General features: G+C 39.2%; 2 protein-coding genes across 4 annotated transcripts in view; both read right to left on the bottom strand.

Moving 5' to 3' along the window:
- Nucleotides 1-2,104, bottom strand: part of spns2 (SPNS lysolipid transporter 2, sphingosine-1-phosphate) — a 52,552-nt gene extending 50,448 nt beyond the window's left edge. The window contains exon 1 of the mRNA XM_072446663.1: nucleotides 1,712-2,104. Coding sequence (XP_072302764.1) covers nucleotides 1,712-1,943 — 232 coding nt within the window. The 5' untranslated portion in view covers nucleotides 1,944-2,104. The remainder of the gene's footprint in view (nucleotides 1-1,711) is intronic.
- A 9,112-nt stretch (nucleotides 2,105-11,216) lies between these two features.
- spns3 (SPNS lysolipid transporter 3, sphingosine-1-phosphate (putative)) lies at nucleotides 11,217-15,296 on the bottom strand. Of its 3 annotated transcripts, none has more exons than XM_072446660.1 (12): nucleotides 15,039-15,296; nucleotides 14,890-14,955; nucleotides 14,502-14,638; nucleotides 14,058-14,209; nucleotides 13,898-13,964; nucleotides 13,621-13,763; nucleotides 13,405-13,557; nucleotides 13,139-13,328; nucleotides 12,994-13,059; nucleotides 11,825-11,923; nucleotides 11,591-11,762; nucleotides 11,217-11,325 (listed from the first exon to the last, which is right to left on the bottom strand). In XM_072446660.1, the coding sequence occupies exons 1-12, from the start codon at nucleotides 15,250-15,252 to the stop codon at nucleotides 11,261-11,263; spliced, it is 1,524 nt and encodes a 507-aa protein (XP_072302761.1). In that variant the 5' UTR covers nucleotides 15,253-15,296; the 3' UTR covers nucleotides 11,217-11,260. The 3 variants fall into 3 exon arrangements, with proteins under 3 accessions (XP_072302761.1, XP_072302763.1, XP_072302762.1); XM_072446662.1 differs by having other exon boundaries at nucleotides 14,502-14,625; nucleotides 15,039-15,088; XM_072446661.1 differs by having other exon boundaries at nucleotides 11,246-11,304.
- Nucleotides 15,297-16,248: the final 952 nt, after the last annotated feature.

The following is a 16,248-nucleotide window of genomic DNA, read 5'->3' as shown; positions in this document are numbered from 1 at the left end:
ACCAAACCCCTCACCATCTCCCCACACTTCCCATTCATTCATTTAAGCGAAGGGGTTCCTTTTCATTTGTGCTTTCTATGGCTGTGCGTTCAAGCCTGCAACATGAAGATCGGCTGGCTATTCCTGCAACTTGCATGAAATTTGAATAATAAATCAACTGTAGGAGATTGAGACTAATTAAACCGCAACCTGCCCTCTTTTACGTTATCTGGTAGTATTTATAGGGAAGCCGGAGTAAATTGCCTGTTTTGTTGCGCTATCACCAGATGTGCTTTAGTGCCTAATTACTGCTGCAGTGTCACTCACGCAGCGGGACACAGAAAAGCATTAAAAGCACAAAGTAACTCAAAGTGCTGGCAATGCAGGCCTATACATTATGAAGTACATTAAAAGGTGCCAGGAATAGGCGTCTCTTTTCCCAGGTGGTCCAAGCTGCTGCATCAACCCCCCTCCCCAACGTTCTCCAATCCGCCATCCTTTTTATTCATCTTCATTTCGCTCAATTCTGACTAAGTGAGAGGCATTGCAGACAGGAATCTCATCTCTCCCATATGATAGAACAGGTGCACAAGTGCATAATAAATTCAATGTTTCGCAAAAGCAGGAATAAACAGGTTAATGTGAGGGAAATGACTGCTGGTGTTATCTATATAGTGCTTGAAGATAATAGGATTAGATATGCACATTTTATCAACAAATTCTTGGCATGGTTCAACCTCCCACTGCAACAAGCTACGCACACTGGACCTGGAGCTCTAAAAAGGCCAATTTGAAATCATCTCAGAAGTTAAGATACAAAATATCAAGTATTTTTTTTTCCAGTAATCAGAGTAAATCAAGGGCCTCGTTGTTTTTGTTACATGGTACATGCGACTACTGTGTATGAGCTGAAACTGCACTTTGCCCAGTGACACACACCACAGTGAGCAGACTTCCCTCCATTCTAGTGCTGCAGCAGTGCCTTTAACCCGTTCACTGCCACTTTAAAGCAGAGATAGACAAGTATGAGTAAGAAATATATTGCTCATTTACAACTGAAATAGAGGCTTCACAAATAAAGCCAGAGCATGCAGTAGTAGCAATAAAAAACAATAAAGTGCATGATTGTTTTAGTGCAGCCTTCTAATAAAATTTCACTGCAGCACAAAACTCTTTTCATCAGTCTATTTTCTCTGCTTTTGTTTTACAGTTTACACAGCGCACAGTTTATTAGTAAGTATACAGCAGATCTGAGGCTGGAGTGAGGAGGCTTGGAGAGGATTAAAAGCACATGGCCTCATCCCAGCATCACACACCAACAGCATGCATTTCATCCTCTGTCAGACTTGTCCTCATCACATTTAAAAAGCTAAGAAACTATAAGCAAAGACCAGCCTATAGGCCTAAATTGTATAGTAGATGATTAGATAATAATTAATCACCATCCATTATCAGCAGAAAAGACCACAAGGTGTTGTATTGATTCTGAAAACAGCCTGATTCAATCATACAAGCCCCATCCACTGTGAACATCTTGTGGTTTGACTGTCCACTGCGCCTGGGCAAAGCCATTGTTCTGCCCGTCTTGGCGGAGGTGCGCCGGCGGCAGCTCCTCAAGACTGCTCAAGCAAATAGTTCGTACAAATCAAACTCATTCTATAATAAAGCTTTAGGCTAAATCCTGAATTCCATTATGTTGGAGCGTTAGAGACATGTACAAGAGGCGACTTACCGGCCACAGTGTATCTGTCCATGTAATTGAGGATGTTCCCAAAGGTAAGGATCCCGGCAGCCGCCGCCGGGGAGCTGCACCGGAGAAGCGCCGCGTGGAATTTGTGACCCGGCTTGCACGGATGCAGGTCCGGGCTGGATTTGAGAGTGGGGCTCATGCTTCCAGAAAGCGTCTGCACCTCGTCCGAACTGCTGCAGCCTTCAATCTCGCATCCATCGCTCTCCACACACATATTCTTACACGAGAAATCCAGCTTAAAACAAGAGAAGCAAAAACACCCGTAAAGAAAGAGCACTGGGTGACACGAGTTCACTGTGGACTGCCCGCAATGTGTTTATTTGTCAAGTGTTGAAGCGCAGCAGCCTCTGTTTGGGAGATCATAATTCTGTAGCGCGGAGTCGCAGTGACGGACAAGCGCTGCGCTCCTCAACAGACAGAGCGCTATTAGCGTGCGGGGGCGGGGCCTAGAGATGCAGGCCCCGCCCTCACAGCCATGCAGCGAATGATGTTGCGCACCTGATCCTTCTGCAGATGCGGGAAATGCAAGCCTGTGTAGCGGGTTCATGAGAGAGAAGGGACCGGAGCGGGGGCGTAGGCGTGATCATACTAGTAATAGTAATAGTAATAGTAATAGTAATAGTAATAGTAATAGTAATAGTAATAGTAATAGTAATAGTAATAATAATAATAATAATAATAATAATAATAATAATAATAATAATAATACTAATACTAATAATATTAATAATAATAATTGGTTAATTAAGATCTTGCCTACTTCCCTTCCCAAATGCACTTGCTGATCATCTGTTTCCTCTGCTCAGACAGATGTGCCCCTAGTATAAACTCATCATTGTCTAATCTTGATTGATATAGGCTAATTAAACACTTAATGGCCCATTACTCAGCATTAGTCATGTTTTATTGCATTCTAATTGACCCCTTTGCATTCCCGATTTAACATCAATTCACACCCATAACCCCCTCTAAACTTTTACATACGTTTACTATTTGTGTGTGGTCTGCCATAGCATTTGTACTCCATTAGTTGTAAATCAATATCTAGGCCTAACATTACAATATTACGTCAGCACCGAAAGAACAGAGAGAGCGAGACAAATGACATGAGTAGATATGTTTAGCAATGGCATTCCTAGTGGTTAAAGTATAAACAAAACAAAAGCGACTTTAGATCAGAAAATGAAAGCCATGCCCCTGGATCATTTCTATTCTTTCACCAGTTTCTCATCAGCCATTCAAGACAGCTGCTTCCTGTTTGTTGTCTACACCATAAGGAATGCTCCACCACAAATACACAATACACACAGATTCCATACAAATAAGCATCTCGCCTAACTTTGGGATAAACACGGTCAAATATGATTATAGTTCATGTTTGGTTATTTTCTCCTTGTGCACTTTAAGATGCGAGTCTGTGAATAAGTAGGAAACACTGTCTTGAGTACCCAAAAAATTTGTATACAGATTTTCTGTATGAGAGAGGATGAGGAGGGCTCAACCTTGGCACATGTTGGGGAGAAGGTTGGGTGCTTGCCTGGCTCTAAACAGCACTTTGAATGTGCATCAGAGTAGATGTACATGCACTATACATGTTTTATTTTAGACAGTAGGGGTGGGTAATATTGATGATTTATTCATATTTTTGGGTGTATCACAATAACAATATTCAGACGATATAATGTCAATCAAATTGTTAAAACTCATCTTTAAACGTTTTAGTTGAGGTTTAATCATCTGATACATGTGAAATGTCTGTAAAATTAATCACAGAAGTACAGGAAGATCACTTTATACTCTTATTTGAAAGTCTATTTGAAACTTTTTTTTTATTCAATATTTTTGTCATTTTTTTCATATAAAAATATATTTAACAGCTATACATTTACTATTGTTATTAATAATTAATTAATTATAAATAATGCAATTCATCAATTGCATATTATGACCTTGTCTTTAAACGTTTGACCATAACAGACTCCGTCTGTCCGTCTGTGAGAGTCGGATCTCTCCTTCACTGGAACTCCTCCAGGTTTCTACGCTTTTTTCCCAAAGAGGTTTTTTTTGTAGTTTTTCCTGGCCGAGAAGGAGAGTCTAAGGACAGAGGACCCTGGGACAGCGTCCCTCGCCACCACAGACATTGTCTGACTCCCTCAACACCACAGACATTGTTGATTCATTTCTCCCTGTGGCCCTCAGAGGCAACTGTTGTTGTGATTTTGGGCCTCACAAAAATAAATTGATTTGATTTGATTTGTTTGATAACAAAATTGATTAAAAAAACTTTGCGACTGACAATTTTTACTTATTATTGTCATTGTGACATTTTGTCCTTTTAACACATCTATGTATACATAAACTATCAATAGCCGGGAGACTGGGCTTCATTGGTTAATATAATGTCACTTGATATCAGTTTATCACCAAATGTGGTACGTATTCCTGAGAAAACAACCTCTAATACTACTCAACAATGTAAATAAATACAATAAAATACTACTCAACAATGTAACAAATACAGGAGGCAGGAGTTAAGGAAAGCGGCCACCCTAGTATAGCCTGTATAGAGCACAGAGCTTAGGAGGGAGCATGCAAGGTATACCCATTCTGAGCGCCCCACTACCCTCCGTTTTCTTTGGGATGCGTTTAATATGCCAGTCATGTCTTCTGGATCTTGTGTTTTTTCCTATTGGACAAAAAAGGGTGGCTTGGTGGAGCTGGTTGTGGGATTATTGTGCCATGTGGCCCTCAGCCCTGCCTTCCTTCCTGTCTGTGCTTCAGGGCTGAGGCTGCAGAGCATGATGGGAGATAACCCTGTAATCGTTCGGACCCATACCCCTTCTGCAGGGCGATAAGGCCTCAGTTTGCCGGCATACGCGCATGTGATGGTGCCTTCTAAACTTTAAATGTCCAAATGACACGTGGGACTATCAGCTGAGAGCATATCAGCTGTTTTTTTGGACAACGCCTTCATGTCCCTTTAACTATGAGGTCATCAGTAATTTTAACACCCAGAGAACATGCTGCATAATATTAATCCAATTGAAACACAGTTTCATTCTAAATAAGGAAACTGCTCAATTAAAATAGACTTTGACATTTATTACCCATGACAGTGCTATTTATAGAAAGAATTTGCTTCTATTGTTATTACAGGTCTACTTATATGAGTAAGAGCAACCTACTTCTAACAAAACTGTTCCTTTTAGTGTTTGTATAGCAAATGTAAGTGTTTTTGCACCTTCTTCTTCTGGTTGTACTGGGGCTCAATATTCTTAAAACAAGGCGTTTGGGAGTCTTGTATTGTTGCTTGATCTTCTGTATGGCGTCATGAAATGTCCACATGTTTCCTCTTCCTGTACCAAAGAACAGGTCTTGGACCAAGTCTCCTATTTTCCCCTGAAACTGGACAGCCGCTCTGCCCTCTGCACACCCTATGTAAAGTCTGCCAGGACAGAATAAACACATCTTTGTTTGGTTGGTCTCCAAAAGAACACAGCAAGCATTCATCACTGTCTTTCTGCCAACACACACACAATTAAATATATATGCAAATCTTGTATGGGGCTTCTCTCATTGTTCTGTGGGAAGATGATTATTGTAAAGATTATCCAAATTCAGCTGGAACAACGCCTCCCAAAGCATAAAAGTGCAAAAATTCAAGTAAACTATCTCTAGAATACTTTTTATAAGCCCTATTCTTTGTTAATTTGACTCAAATAGAAGGTTTCATCAACAAATAAATAAATATACACAATCAACCTCTACAGCAACAACTATATTTTATACTACCCAGTTTTAGAATGACATCCACTGATCAAAAACAATACCACTTCTATTACAAAGACTACCACTTCTAGAACGACTAAGTAATAACACTTGTACAAGTGTTCGTACAATATGAAAATTATTGTTTTAAAAGATATGCAACATTTTATATAGGGCTCATAATGAAACTATCATTTTAAACCACTGATTAAAGAGCTGATTTAAACATATTTACAGCAATTAACAACGTATCTTCAAACAAGAGAATATAGTGATATTTCTTCACTATTGTGGGTAAATGTGTCATCTAAACCTCGGACAATGCAATTAAAGTGGATATGGCAATTTTTCACGTTCTTATTTAGTTTTATTTTTTGGACAGACACTCGGGTTAAATAGCCTAATTATTAGCTTGATTGGTGGCAGAGTACCTGTGGTAATATAATATTTATCATAGTTTTACATCAGTAACATTCAGTAGTATTTTTGGTGATCAAATAATAATGACTGTGTAAATTATGGTATGGTTTTAATAATAGATCTCAACAGTAAAATGATCAACTTTACCAAAGCTTTCAAATCCTGGAAAACTCGATAAACTCTGTAGCATAATCTTTTAGTAAATTCTGTAGTCTAACCTGTCATATGCACTTCAGCAATGGATTTTGCTATATTGCCCACCCCTACTGTAGATAAAGAAAACATTAAAGTTTAGCTTCTATATTCAGTCTGTTCCGGTGTACGTCAGATGTTCAAAACACTTGACCAGTGCATATCTTATCCTACCACATGTATGCAGAGGAGACACAGTGACTCTAGTCAATGTCCGGCAGCACTGGACCCCACTTTCCACTATTCTTATTTGTTTTTGGAGTCGGAGCCGTCTAGCCCTGACTCGAGGTGTGGGCTGCCCCATTCTGACATCTCCTCAGTGTGCAACCTGTCCCACCCCTTCACCCACCCCCCTTCTCTCTGCTATGTGCTAATGCGGCTCTGGCACAGTCTGGAGCGGAGCAGCTGAGGATTTGAATAGATCTGGCCTGATGTCTCCAGTGTAGTGAGATGGACTGGACTAAATATAGTGTTCGGAGACATGGACGCCGTCTTCATCTGTACTTTCAATTATTCATTAGACGTCTCTTTCCAAGTTAGACCTCTGATCTTTTAGGTTATGGTTGCCCCCGTCCACAGGCAGGTACAGGGTTTATCTGATATTGTACTAGGAAGTAAATGGTAATCTTTTAGTTTCCACAGCATAATATTGACAATAGGGCAATAATTGTGCTGAATCGTTTTTAAATACTTACTTTAGCCTATACACATAAGAAAATTACACTTGAATGAGCTCATAGTTTAGGTATAAATTCCTGTTCTTTTTAAGAATATTTTTCACAACCTACTTTTTAAAATACAGTATGGAATAATAATGCTGCATATTTTGTGCAATAATAAAACACACAAACCTCTCTTTGGATCAGTCATAGTTTGGCTAACAAAGGATTGTACATTGTATCATTTGTATCATATTTATAGACTGTCCCTGGTCTTTGTAATTACCCTGTATTTGTAGTGGAGTCAGGAGTGAATGAGCAGCCAGTGGGCAGCCGACCTCTCAATCTGGAATGATAAATACATAGGACCAGAATGAACTTGGAGCGGTACACAAAAGACCTCAACTACTTCTCTGCTTTTTAACTACAGCCTGCATTATGTTCTGATGCCATAAAAAAATCATTTGTGTGACAGCAACAGCAGCTTTGACTTATTATGCGGCCTAGATTGTACATTTGACCACATAGCCATAGTGACCATTTTTCCAGATGTGGCTATGTGATACATTTTTGTTTTTCCTTTCTGGAGTATTTTTGTATATTGTACTATATTGTATGATATTGTTTCATAATTTAACTTCTACTGATATAATTGTAAAGTATCAACCCTCTGAACAAAATTAATACCGGAACAGATTTCAACGTCTTCACAAATAAAATATATGTGAATTATGTTTTCACAATAGCGTCAAATTCTAGAACATGAACGGAACCTATTCATGGAGAGAAAAATCAGGACTCTGTGACATAGTTCGTCTTTATTATTAGATCAACAACATGGTTTAAAGTTAAGCTATTGTTCAGGTTGGAGACTAGATGAAGGTTGGGAAAGTGTGTTGGGTGTTACATTGTATTTTATTCTGTAGTGAAGGACTTTGTAAAGAGGTTTTTTTGTAGTTCTTGTCATTGTTATTCATTAACTTGGAGGGCAATATTTGAATTCTACTTGAGTAATATTATGTTAAATCAGAATGATATATATATAAGTTTCTCATTTTCTCATTTTACAAAACTGCATCTTAACACACAATTAAATTGTGCATGTTTTATTTGTTTGTATATTGCCACTGTAACACTAATCAACACTTCAGAGTCGTCTGCTAGTTACAATGAAATAGCTGGTTTAAATTGGAAATGCTTATTGATTGGTGCTATTCAGAGTCATGTGATGTAATCATCCTCACCGGGGGCAGAGCTTAGGGCGGTGAGGGCTCTTCCTCTGATGATGTCACGTCACTGCAGCAGTTTGATAAGGAAACAGTGCATCTTCACATCCCACAGTGAAGTTTCACTGTCTTCATCACGGCACTGAGGGTGCTGATTAAGACAAAGACATGTGAGGCATTGCTGATATGTGACTAATTAAAGTTACAAGGTGTTTTTCTTTTTCATTTTTGAAGTGCTTGATGACAGGTGTTTCCCAATAGAAAAATAGGTCCAAATTATATGCTCAAACGTTTAGTCAAAATTAACTTGAAATTAAATCCTGATTGGACTTTAATTGAGTGAAGTAGAGAGTGATGGAAGAATATGCAATGGCATTTGATCTGTTTTTTCTGTACCAGTAAAGTTGGAAGCCAGGACTTTCTTAGGGGGGCATAGAGAGAGAGAGAGAGAGAGAGAGAGGGAGGGAGAGATGATTTATTGTTTAAATTAGAAAATTGTGATAAGATGATTGAGGAAAATCTGAGTAATACAAGTGTAAATCTTTGTGCTACAACAGCCACCAAAATCATTGGCTCTGGTGAACAGTGGGAATAGTCTGTCTTCCTGGCTCCACTCCCTCATTGATCAGCCTGCACAATTTATTAGCCATTGTGACAGTTTCCTGCATGGCCCGGGTCGGCAAGGGAAACTGGGCAGTTAAAGTGTCTGAATGTTACACAATACAATACCTATTGTGTTGTGTTAATTGCAGGTTGGACTATTACCTATAGGCCATTTCCCACATGCCTTTTAATGTGCATTTGTACCTTTTTGATTGTTATTCCACACACTCTCTGCCTGCACAAATACAGCCCACAAACAGATGAGAAAGTGGCCACATAAATTCTGGAAAATGACCAGCAAGCGTTCAAAACAAAAGGAAATTCCAATGCAGTGCCCAACAAAGGCATGAACCATGTCACAAACTCTGTGCCCTTGAACTTATGTTTTCTATTGCTGTGAAAGGCCAACATTAGAACATCACCGAACGACCTTATGAGAAATACTTTACTTTCCTTTACTTTTTGAATATTTGGACAGTTGAAGAATTTTTATATCATATTCAATCCTAAATCTGTGCTTAAAACATTACTTTACCCATTATACAAGACCTTCTTTCTTCTTCTTCTTCTTCTTCTTCTTCTTCTTCTTCTTCTTCTTCTTCTTCTTCTTCTTCTTCTTCTTCTTCTTCTTCTTCTTCTTCTTCTTCTTCTTCTTCTTCTTCTTCTTCTTCTTCTTCTTCTTCTTCTTCTTCTTCTTCTTCTTCTTCTTCTTCTTCTTCTTCTTCTTCTTCTTCTTTTTTGGTGTTTTATGTTTTATCCAAGTGTTACATTACCACCAGACTTTATTCTTTAGACTTTATCCTTTAGACTCCTTTCTTCAGTTCAAATCCCACAAGCTCAAAGCACATGAAATCTAACTCTTCTTTTTTGGTGTTTTATGGCTGTTTTAGAGCCTCAGTCCCCATAACTCAGTCCAACTTAATTTACATTTGAGAAAACATCCTGTACAACTCGAGTACTTTTCCAGTGCAATGGCGCCATCTAGGGGGCCACAATAGAAGTTATTATGCTACTGACAATGGCGTAATAATAATCAACTGAATAGTACATCGCGGTGAATACAGGAAAAGTGGATAAAATCTGCTTATTTTTGTTTCTTTTTTGCATGCAGCTGCTCTTTATTTTACACACCTGCATCCTGCTTTAGGATTGATGTGCTGGACTAGTACAAGAGCAGTAGGTTGAGATGTTCACCCCACATTTGGTAGTTCAACCCCCACCAGCAGTGCATAGTGCGTCCTGGGTGGTTAATGGTGATCAGTCAGGTTAATGGCCACTAAAGGTTGCCACTTCTTTGTAAATCTGCCCTTGGAAATATATTATGCCAGTTGTTGAAAGAGGAAATATATTGTTATTGGTGAAGTATAATAATTTGAGGAATATATATCCAAAGCAACGACAGCAGGTTAAATATGACCCAACAAGTTTTGTATTTTTGGCAAAAATACAATACATACAAATACAAACAAATACCTCCCACGTGTATTTTTTTTTCTTTTTTTTTCAGATTTTATAATCAGATATTACCTAGCATTTTAATGTTTTTGTTGAGGGCCAATAGTCCAAAGTCCTCCTCAGCTCTACTGGCTTAATGCCAACATGGCCACATTAACATTGAGCAGGTGACGGTCATTGTGTCTCTAGAACGGGTCGGATACGGAACATGGTCCTGAGGCATCAGATTAATTGGTGTAGATCCCCTTTATTAAACATTTATGTTTCTATAACCGAAGAGATGCATGTTGATTTTAGGAGTCCTCGGGTGGACACTCAGTGTACTAAGGCTCATCACCAGTTTATTTATTTATTTATTTGCAAGTTGAGGAATTCTAATGTTGACAGTACTTATAAGAATTATTGAGTCTCGCATTCGCGCCTTCTTTCATGTGTTGGTTTGGAGCACTGACTTTAAAAAATAAGCAATAAGCAATAAATAAAGCATTCCAGACAAAAATGGGATGAAGCGGGTCGAGCATTCAATGAGCCTGATATGCGCATCTTATTATCCTGCATTTTAAAATTTTACATGTTAAAGTAACAACCAACACAAATACGCGACCACAAAGAACATATTTAGTCATCTTGTCATCAAAACGTCATGTACATTGTCCATCTTTTACTCAGAAGTTAACGTATTTTACATGTTAGACTTAGAGTAAAAAAATAAAAACAACAAGCCCCACATAGCATGCACTTTCTCACTTGGCACTTGTAATTTACTGCAATAAATAGTGATCGTGTTAGAGCCACTGGTTGGTTACCGTGTGACCTGCAGGCAGTGCCCTTGTACCATGTGGTCAAAATGTTTTTTGACCACATGGTACAATCTTATTAAAATGTTGTAAAAAAACTTTACCTCATGGACATCTATTTTCTGCCCCCACAAAGCAATGGGTTTCCATGAAGTGCATAGAATCAGAATTAGAACCAGAAAATGTTTATTGCCATTGTCAATGAACAGAATTCACAAACATAGGAACTTGCTTTGGTGATTCAGTGCAACATAAAACAACGAACAATGATAAAACAACATATATAAGTCAAGTGTATACAGATGTGAGGAATACCAGCCCACAAAACAAACAAACAATATAAAATAAAATAAAAATGTGTTATTTTTTTAATTTATTTTTTTAACCAGGAAAGTCTCTGGCCCCAGAGGATCATTTTTTCTCAGCTTGGAGCTCCACAGACGTCACTGAAGGGTCTGGTTGAATAGTGGATTTCTCTGAATGGAAAAAGTGCAAAACAGATTTAAATACATTGAAAGCAGATCAGATCAGAAAACAATGAAGACAAACTATGTGTAACAGAATGAGAAACAATGCGATCTGAAATGAGTGGAAGGAAAGATGATTGTTCAGACTGGCCGTACACTTGAAAATGTGATCGCGACATTGTTGTTGGTATAACTTAAATACATCACATCAATAGAGGCAGCTTTACTCCTAATAATAAATAAACAAATACAATGAAGGAGTAAGCAGTTTTACCTTGCACCACTTGTAGAACTGCCTTCTTGTCTTTGGTGATGTGAACAGCAGTAACCAGAAAGAATACTCCACCTAATACTCCAACAAATGGACAGAGGAGGAAGCCATACTTCAAGCTCAGGAAGCTCCACTCATACGACAGAGGGTTGGAGTTTTTTATTGCGTCAGAAATCTATAATTGCAAATATAAGTATATTAAAACTTTTACGAGAGACAGTGAAGTATTTTTCTTACCACTCCAAGAAGATAAGGGCTACCAGCGTCTCCCAGGAGGTGTCCTATTGAGATCTGCCAAGCCTCCGCTGAAGCCCTTCTGGTCGGGACCACAACATACTGACATGGAACACACACTATGTCAAAATGTATGCTTAGAGGGAGACATGTTTCTTAAGTGTTACGGTTTATATTTTGTTTTTCGGCAATCAGTACAGGTCTGTGGATGTTGTGGGGCTGTCTTGGCTGAGACGTCACTGCAACATTGCATGGTGGTCTGTGACAGTACCTCTGGATTGACAGACACAGGTGGTGGATCTGTTAAATAAGGGGGACCGGAAGGTTTGAGGGATCAGACTCCTCGGTCTTCTCTGTAAAATTTATTCCAGGGTACTGGAGAGGGGAACCCGAACGATAGTCAAACCTCGGATTCAGGAAAGTGTTGAAGTTAAGGAGGAGTAGTGTGGCTTAAGTCCTTGTCGTGGAACACTGGACCAGCTCTATACTCTCAAACAGGTGCTCGAGGATTCATGGGAGTTTGCCCAACCAGGCCACATGTGCTTTGTGGATCTGGAGATGGCCTTTGCTATAACAGGAGAAGGAGCTGTGTTTGGATTGCTGGCAATAAGCCAGACCTGGAAGTTAGTGTCCTCCACAGGGTGGCTGGGCACTCAGGGTGGGGAGCTCAGTCACATGTGAGGAGCTCAGACTAGAGCCGCTGCTCCTCCACATGGAGAGGGCATCTGTTCCCACCGTGAAGGAGGTCCTGACGAGACCCAGGACACACACTGGGAACACCCAGGGATCCCCCCCAGAAAAGCTGGAGGAAGTGTCTTGGGCTTAGGAAGTCTGTGGTCAGAATGCTCTCCCCACGACCTGAAGATGTAGCATATATTTTGGACATTTTGGTCAGCCAACAAATAGGAATACATTTATCAATACTTTACATGGGTATCAAGTTTTCCCCATATTTTCAGGGGGCCCCCTAAAATCATTATCCCAGATTGAAAACCACTGATGTAAAGGATGTCTATACCTGTCATAATGACACAAAGCAAAATCCTCAAAGTGCCTGTGTGAGATCTAAATCAACAATGTATTTCCCCTTAACCTGTTACGGCTGTACACAAACATCTCCAAAATAACAAGGTTTCAGCCCATGTTCTATAAAGAGCAACGGAAAAACTTACAAGTAGTATGTCAGCCAGAATAGGCCAGCAGAGGCTCAACAGCGTCTCGCTGATGAAAATGAACACCTGAATGAGATGCAAAAAGGGAAAATAAACAAGTCAGTAGACAGTTTATCAGGCAGATCCCCTTGGTTGTGTCTCATACATAGGTGGCTGGGATGTTGGCTGATGCAGTGAAGATGGTGGCCAAGAGAAACGGGACAGATCCTAACATGCCTACAGCGCAAATGACTGGATCCGCATAATCCACTTTGTCCAAGAAGCATCTGGACAGACCCGCACCGATGCATACTCCTAAAATACCAGTCACCACAGTAACACCACCAAAGATGTAACTGCAGATGTAAAGACCAGTGTAAATGTACATCTTAACGCAGTGAAGTGGATGTGAGAGCCCTCTATTGTCTGTACCTGTTAGTGCTGCTGCAAGGCTCCACTGTGCACGGCTGCAGCTTTCCCTGGACAACCTGAGCTCTGGACAGGAATGTGGGGGTCCAGAATGCTAAAGCACCAGCCAAGAAGGCTAGGGCGGTAACTCCCAACGTTGACCACAGAAAACTTTTACTAAACAAAGAAATGACATTATTTCAACACTCATAATCACTAATATTCCCTTAATGGTCTCACTTTTTCAGAAGATATTTGATGTCATCTTTGTAGGATGTGGGTTCAGTATTGGCCTGGCCGTGACTTTCCACAGCACCTCGGGGTGGGTTGGGACAAAAGAAGACAAGCAAAAGAAGGCCAATTACTCCTAATATGGGAGTTACCTAATAGAGAAAATGGTCATTGTTGTCATTATTCTTACTGGTATTTTTTTAATTTTATTTAACCAAGAAAGGTTAATAATCTGTTTTTCAGTGTAATCCTGTATAGATTTACTAACATAAATAACACTGCTCACCCTAAGAGCCCATCGCCAATCCCCTGTGAGAGATGCAATTGACGCGCCAACGATGTATCCAAGACCACTACAGAGACAGAAAATGTAGTTATCAATTATTTAAATGTATGAATGAAATACGGTGAAAGTTGCATTTTGAAGAATGGCCCAAGCCTCTAACCTCCCCACTGGGATGAAGATGTAGAAGACTGATATCATTAAACTTCTCTTTGTCCCAGTAAACAGGTCTCCAATTATTGTGGGAGCAATCGTGGAGTAACTGGCCTCTCCAATTCCAACCAGACTCCGCATCAGCACAAGAAACCAGAACAACTGGAATGAGAGAATAAAGAGTATTACTATTGTTCCTTGTTTTAAACAAGAATCCATTCATGCAAATAGAATAAATTCTATTTTTAAGCTATTTTATTTATTTCATGTTAACATTTATAGTTTACATGGGTAGAATTAAAATTAACTGAATAAAATATTTGTACTTTAACTTCTAGTTAAGTGTACAAGAACTTAATTCTCACCTAAAAGAGGAAGGCACTCAAACTATGTGCAAAGTTCCTTGGGTTAATTCTGTCACACTGCCGGTTATGACATCCCGTTTCACACTTACATGCTCAGTGACAAATGAACTGCACAATGCTGTGATGAGCCACACAATTAGACCCCCTATCATGATGTACTTCCTGTTGTAGCGGTCTCCAAGGTAACCGAAGAGAGGCGCGAAAAGAAGAAAACTGCAGATAAAAACTGCAAGTGCATTAATGTCACCATTACCAAACACACAATCATAAAAGAACAAGCAACAGGGAATGTGTTTCGCTGTCTGCTGGAAGAGACCCAGCTACCTTTCAAATTCAATTAAGTTCAACCCCATTCAGTTTATTTTTGTAACAGCTAAAAATCACAACCTGCAGTTCCCTCAAGGGGGCCATTACTGACAAGTGGTTTATAGATCCTGAATTCATAATGAGTTGATGCCTTGTGTTTGTATCTCTTACCTGTCTGCAGAAGTCCAGCAGTACTGTCACTTATATTAAAAAACCTCTGGGTGTTCAGAAGCACTCCTATGATGACAACAATAATTGAAATCTACATTGCTGGGTAACATTCTTTCCGAATATTGGCTCCAGTCCCCCATCATATTGACCTGCTAAAGTGTATCGTTCCATGTAGTTGATTAAGTTTACATAGCAGAGCACAGCTACAGCCACATATCCTCGTGCAGGGGGGGCCGGTGAAGGGCCAACTCGTTCCAATGAAGAGACGCTGTTGACAAAGGAGCCATAGCGAAAACTGGCACTCAACCTGCGTCGAGGGGCCGCCACATCTCTGAAAGAAGACACAGAAATCCTGGGCTCCATGGCTCACCTGAGAACAGATCTGATATGAACATTCCGAAGAGAAGACAGATAAAATGAGCGTGTACACTAAAAATAATATATATATTTTTTTTTTTTATCAAAATCTTGCATGTAGACATTAAGGAAAATATATAAAATCTACACTTTGATTCATTTTCCTCTTACACTTACTTACACTTGTCACAGTAAGACAAATTGGTGTTGGTGTGACAACACTGCCAAGTTCTTATGACACAAATAAATTACACAAGAGTGCATGTACAAACGTTTGAAAAAGTGAGGAAGTCTTATATGTACACAGAGAATAACATTTTTAAATTCTATTAACATAAGAAATTGAAAGGCAAGCTTTTATTTTAGTATAAACATAAGAGAATGAAAAGGAATCGTTTTAGACAAAACAATTGACACATTATGAATTTTACAAACACACTATGAAAATAAAAATAAGTAATACGTGTCTATATCTAGGTTGTACATTTAGTCCCTCTGGTATTTGATTAAAATCTCAGTCACGCACTCACTTAGATGGATGTCGATTCAATCCAGTGTTATTCCATTTTTGCTCAAGTCAGATGATGTTGTGAGTGTTTTGAGAAGACAAGTCTCAACTCTGCATGCCTGCAGACTTATTGAGTTAAGAAGAAAACAGCCCACAAGGGGCGGTTATGTGAGAGAGACATCTCTAACACGTTGTGAACACACTATATACTTCCTTCCTTCTTTTGCAGTGTATTATTAGGCTTTTTGAAATGTATATTTGAAAGCTGTCTTGACGATGTCTAGGCTATGTCTTAAAAAACGTAGGGCATTGTGTAACAACATTGTCAATTTACATTGTCAATTGTCATTTTTTTTTAGTAATAAAGGTAAATGTCTTATAATGTTGGATACATTTTCTAGGTTTTTAACTTTTTGTTTTTCATTAAATAAAAACAAAACAAAAACGAACGTTCACTATACAGCCAGAAGAGGACAGTCGAGTTGAATAGAAAC

Source organism: Eucyclogobius newberryi, unplaced genomic scaffold (assembly GCF_026437365.1).
Source record: "Eucyclogobius newberryi isolate DKJ021-1_F unplaced genomic scaffold, fEucNew1.0.hap1 SCAF_15, whole genome shotgun sequence".
NCBI lineage: Eukaryota > Metazoa > Chordata > Actinopteri > Gobiiformes > Gobiidae > Eucyclogobius > Eucyclogobius newberryi.
This window is presented reverse-complemented; position numbering and strand designations above follow the sequence as displayed.

What these genes read in the sequence shown, in the direction of transcription:
- spns3 (XM_072446660.1), bottom strand. Translation starts at nt 15,252, where the DNA reads ATGGAGCCCAGGATTTCTGTGTCTTCTTTCAGAGATGTGGCGGCCCCT. An exon ending in ATCTTCATCCCAGTGGGGAG is followed by an intron (nt 13,965 to 14,057) that starts GTTAGAGGCTTG and finishes CTGTCTCTGTAG; the next exon opens with TGGTCTTGGATACATCGTTG. An exon ending in TTCTGGCTGACATACTACTT is followed by an intron (nt 11,924 to 12,993) that starts GTAAGTTTTTCC and finishes GTTCCATGTCAG; the next exon opens with TATGTTGTGGTCCCGACCAG.